General features: G+C 37.5%; 1 protein-coding gene across 1 annotated transcript; it reads right to left on the reverse strand.

Annotated features, from left to right (window-relative positions):
- Positions 1–622: 622 nt before the first annotated feature.
- On the reverse strand, positions 623–1671 carry LOC102432551 (olfactory receptor 51B5). Its single transcript, XM_006094544.1, has one exon. The coding sequence runs from the start codon at positions 1618–1620 to the stop codon at positions 682–684; it is 939 nt and encodes a 312-aa protein (XP_006094606.1). The 5' UTR covers positions 1621–1671; the 3' UTR covers positions 623–681.
- Positions 1672–3361: the final 1690 nt, after the last annotated feature.

The raw sequence follows: 3361 nt of genomic DNA on the forward strand, positions 1-3361 counted from the left end.
TGTTCTGGAGATGGTACCAACATCAGAGCTAAAGATTGGCGTAGTAGGATAGTAATGAGGACAAAACTAGAAAGTACAAGGACTAGGTCTATTTCTTCTCATTTATTCATGGTTTCTTTTATCATTTGATGGAGGGGGAAGGAATCAATCAGGTAGTTGATATGACAATTATAACACTATTTAAGAAAGAATTCATACTTTTTTCTCAGGGAAATTCTGGGCTTCAGTGACCAAGCATATAGGTCCCTATAGTTTGTATGAATATCTGTGGGGGAATTTGTGGGAGTTTGAGGTTGAATTGGGTATTAATATACAAAACTCTACTCTATTTCACCCAAACCAACTCATAATTTTATAACTCTGTTCCTGCTGGCCACCATTCTAACTCCAAAGAAATTCATGATAGTTACATTATAGACACAACTATAAACACCTAAATTAGTGTTATTACAAGAATTGAGTGTCAAATAGAGATATTTAGTATACAGGTTTGTTTTTTATTATTGCACAGACTACATTAGGTCTAAGACCTGAGCTTAAAGAGCTATCTTAGAATAATTTGTAGCTCTACTTTGATAATTATTTTACCAAAAAATATGATCATGGGTGGTTGATATGAAACTTCTTTGTTCCCATGTCACAAATCAGAGTTCTCAAATGAAGGGCTGTAATGGTCAGAGATCAGGGTCTAACTTTATGGGTAGTAAAAAGATGAAGAATACCACTCTGGATCTGCTTGGTCTTGACACTATAGATTATAGGATTCATTAGTGGAGGAAACAGAAAATAGACATAGCTCATAATGAGGTGGACAATATGTGGAACCTCCTTCCCAAACCGATGAATTAGAGACAATCCAATCACTGTGATGTAGAAAACCAGGACACAGCAGATATGGGAGACACAGGTGTTGAGGGCCTTGGTCCGCTCATCTCTGGAGGCAATGCTCAGGACACTCTTGAGTATCAACACATAGGAGATGAGGATAATCAGAGAATCCAGTACAAATATAAGGACTACAAGCACAACTGGATACAGCCGATTGAAGGTGGTGTCAGCACAGGCCAGTTTAATGACATCCTGATGAAGGCAGAATGCATGGGAAAGGACATGGGAATGGCAATATGGGAAAAAGTAGAGGGGTAAAATTGGAGGAACAACAGATACAAAGCCTCTCATCAGTACTACCAGCCCAATTTTCACTACTCGAGTATTAGTGAGTATAGAGGTATATCTAAGGGGGTTGCAGATGGCAATAAACCGATCATAGGCCATAGCCAACAAAACACCAGACTCTACAAAAGAAAGTGAATGTATAAAGTAGGCTTGAGAAAAACAGGCTACATTTCCAATCTCCCTATGATCCAACCAGAGGACACCCAGCACCGTGGGCATTGTGGTTAAGGTCAGCCCCAGGTCTGTGGCTGCCAGCATGGCCAGGAAATAGTACATAGGCTCATGAAGATTGTGATCTTCCTTAATGAGAAGGAGGAGGGTGCCATTGCCAAAAAGGACAGAGATGTAGACAAAAAAGAAGGGTATAGAAATCCAGTGGTGAGCTGCCTCCAAGCCTGGAAAACCAGTCAACAGGAAGGAACTGAAGCTGCTGTTGGGCCACATGTTGGGTTTATTCAGAAGAAATGTTCTTTTTTTCCCTCAGTTATTCAGCTACCACAGAAATGTAGCTCTATGTTCAAGGTAGCACTCCAAATATGTCGTCCCAGAATTCTTACTTAAAGGTAATAATAACATCAGTATAAGCCATTGTTTCTCAAAACATATTCTTAGGACAATTTTGTGTTCTTAACTCATATTCCAGGGACCATAATATTCTTGGAGTTTTATAGGATTATCTGCATTTTAACCAGCTCCCCAGGAAATTTTGATGTTACAACTTAAAAACCATTCCCATCAACTATGCAGACTTCACAGAAGAATCCATACATGAGGGATTTCAAAGAACCGAACCCTTACCTTACTCCACTCTACTACCCAAAGCTATGATTGACTTCACAGTAGTGATTCCTAACCCACATTATCCTGCATATGCATGATTCCTTTGGATTCTCAACAAAAGATCCAGGAGTCTATGAGAAAAGTGGGGGAAGAGAAGCTGTGTCACTAGCACTTTTGTTAAGGAGAAGATAGATATGAAAAAGAAATATTTTGCTTCCCAATTCCATAGATTAGTGATGGAAAGACAAAACAAAAATGTTTACATTGTGTTTGTTAGCTTCTTCCTGGACATGGCAGAAGTACTTAATCCTTACTACAATAGCCCAGAGTAACTGGAAGTTAGATGGTCATAGATAGTTGAGCTGAAATAAATGATTAGGTCAGACAAGGATAGCACTCATAATAGTTTCTCCTTCAATTTGAAAAAATTATCTTTTTTCTATAGAGCTTCTTTCTCTTTCCCCCATTATTTTTCTGTGGTCCACTACAGTATATCCCCAGAACCTGATTTCTTCCCTTAAATTCTCCATTTGTATTTAAGCAACCACTGTCCTGATGTCCTTCCTCTTATATCCAGCCATAACTTTCTGAACCTGTCATATCCAATACTAAATGAGATCTCTGTTGCTACTAACAGAAAGTTGTCTGTTAGTAGAGGAAAGAATTTAAGAAGGTTTAACATCTCTTCTGCCACTAGGTTGTGAGTTTCTTTCATATAGAAACCACACTTTATTTGCCTTGCTCAATGCCTAGCAAAGTATCTAACATATGATACTATATATACACATACTACCTATACATATCTATTATGCACATATACATGTGCATATATACCTAGATACACACACATAGACACACACACACACACAAATGCACATATGTGTATATATAAGTACACATATATACATTACTTTACCCAATATTTTTTGAGCACCCACTGTGTAGGCATGACATTTTAAGCAGTGGAATTAAATGATAAGACAAAGTTTCTGATTTTGTCAACCATAAATTAAATTAGAAAATAAATTTTAAAAATTTAGATAAATATAAGTGCGATTAAAAATAGCACTATTTAATGGAGATTGAGTGATGTGGATTGCATACGTTTAGTATAATAATTTGGATGATCTGGGACTGCATCTCTGAGGATTTGACTTTTGACTTGAAACCTGAATAACAAAGAAGGGCTGGCCATATGAAGACCTAGAGAAGAGTATTTCATTGAGAAGGGGAAATTAGCATGTTTGGAGCTGGTGAGCAGACTGTAGAAGGGCAATAGGTAATGTCAGAGACGCTGGCAGTGCGTGCTTTCATAGGCCTAATAGACAACACCAGGAACTTTGTTTTTACTATAATTGTGATGAGAAGATATTAAAAAGTTTAAAATCACAATGGAGGAGAAAAT

The sequence above is a fragment of the Myotis lucifugus genome, unplaced genomic scaffold (assembly GCF_000147115.1).
Source record: "Myotis lucifugus unplaced genomic scaffold, Myoluc2.0 scaffold_138, whole genome shotgun sequence".
Lineage (NCBI taxonomy): Eukaryota > Metazoa > Chordata > Mammalia > Chiroptera > Vespertilionidae > Myotis > Myotis lucifugus.

What these genes read in the sequence shown, in the direction of transcription:
- LOC102432551 (XM_006094544.1), bottom strand. Translation starts at nt 1,620, where the DNA reads ATGTGGCCCAACAGCAGCTTCAGTTCCTTCCTGTTGACTGGTTTTCCA.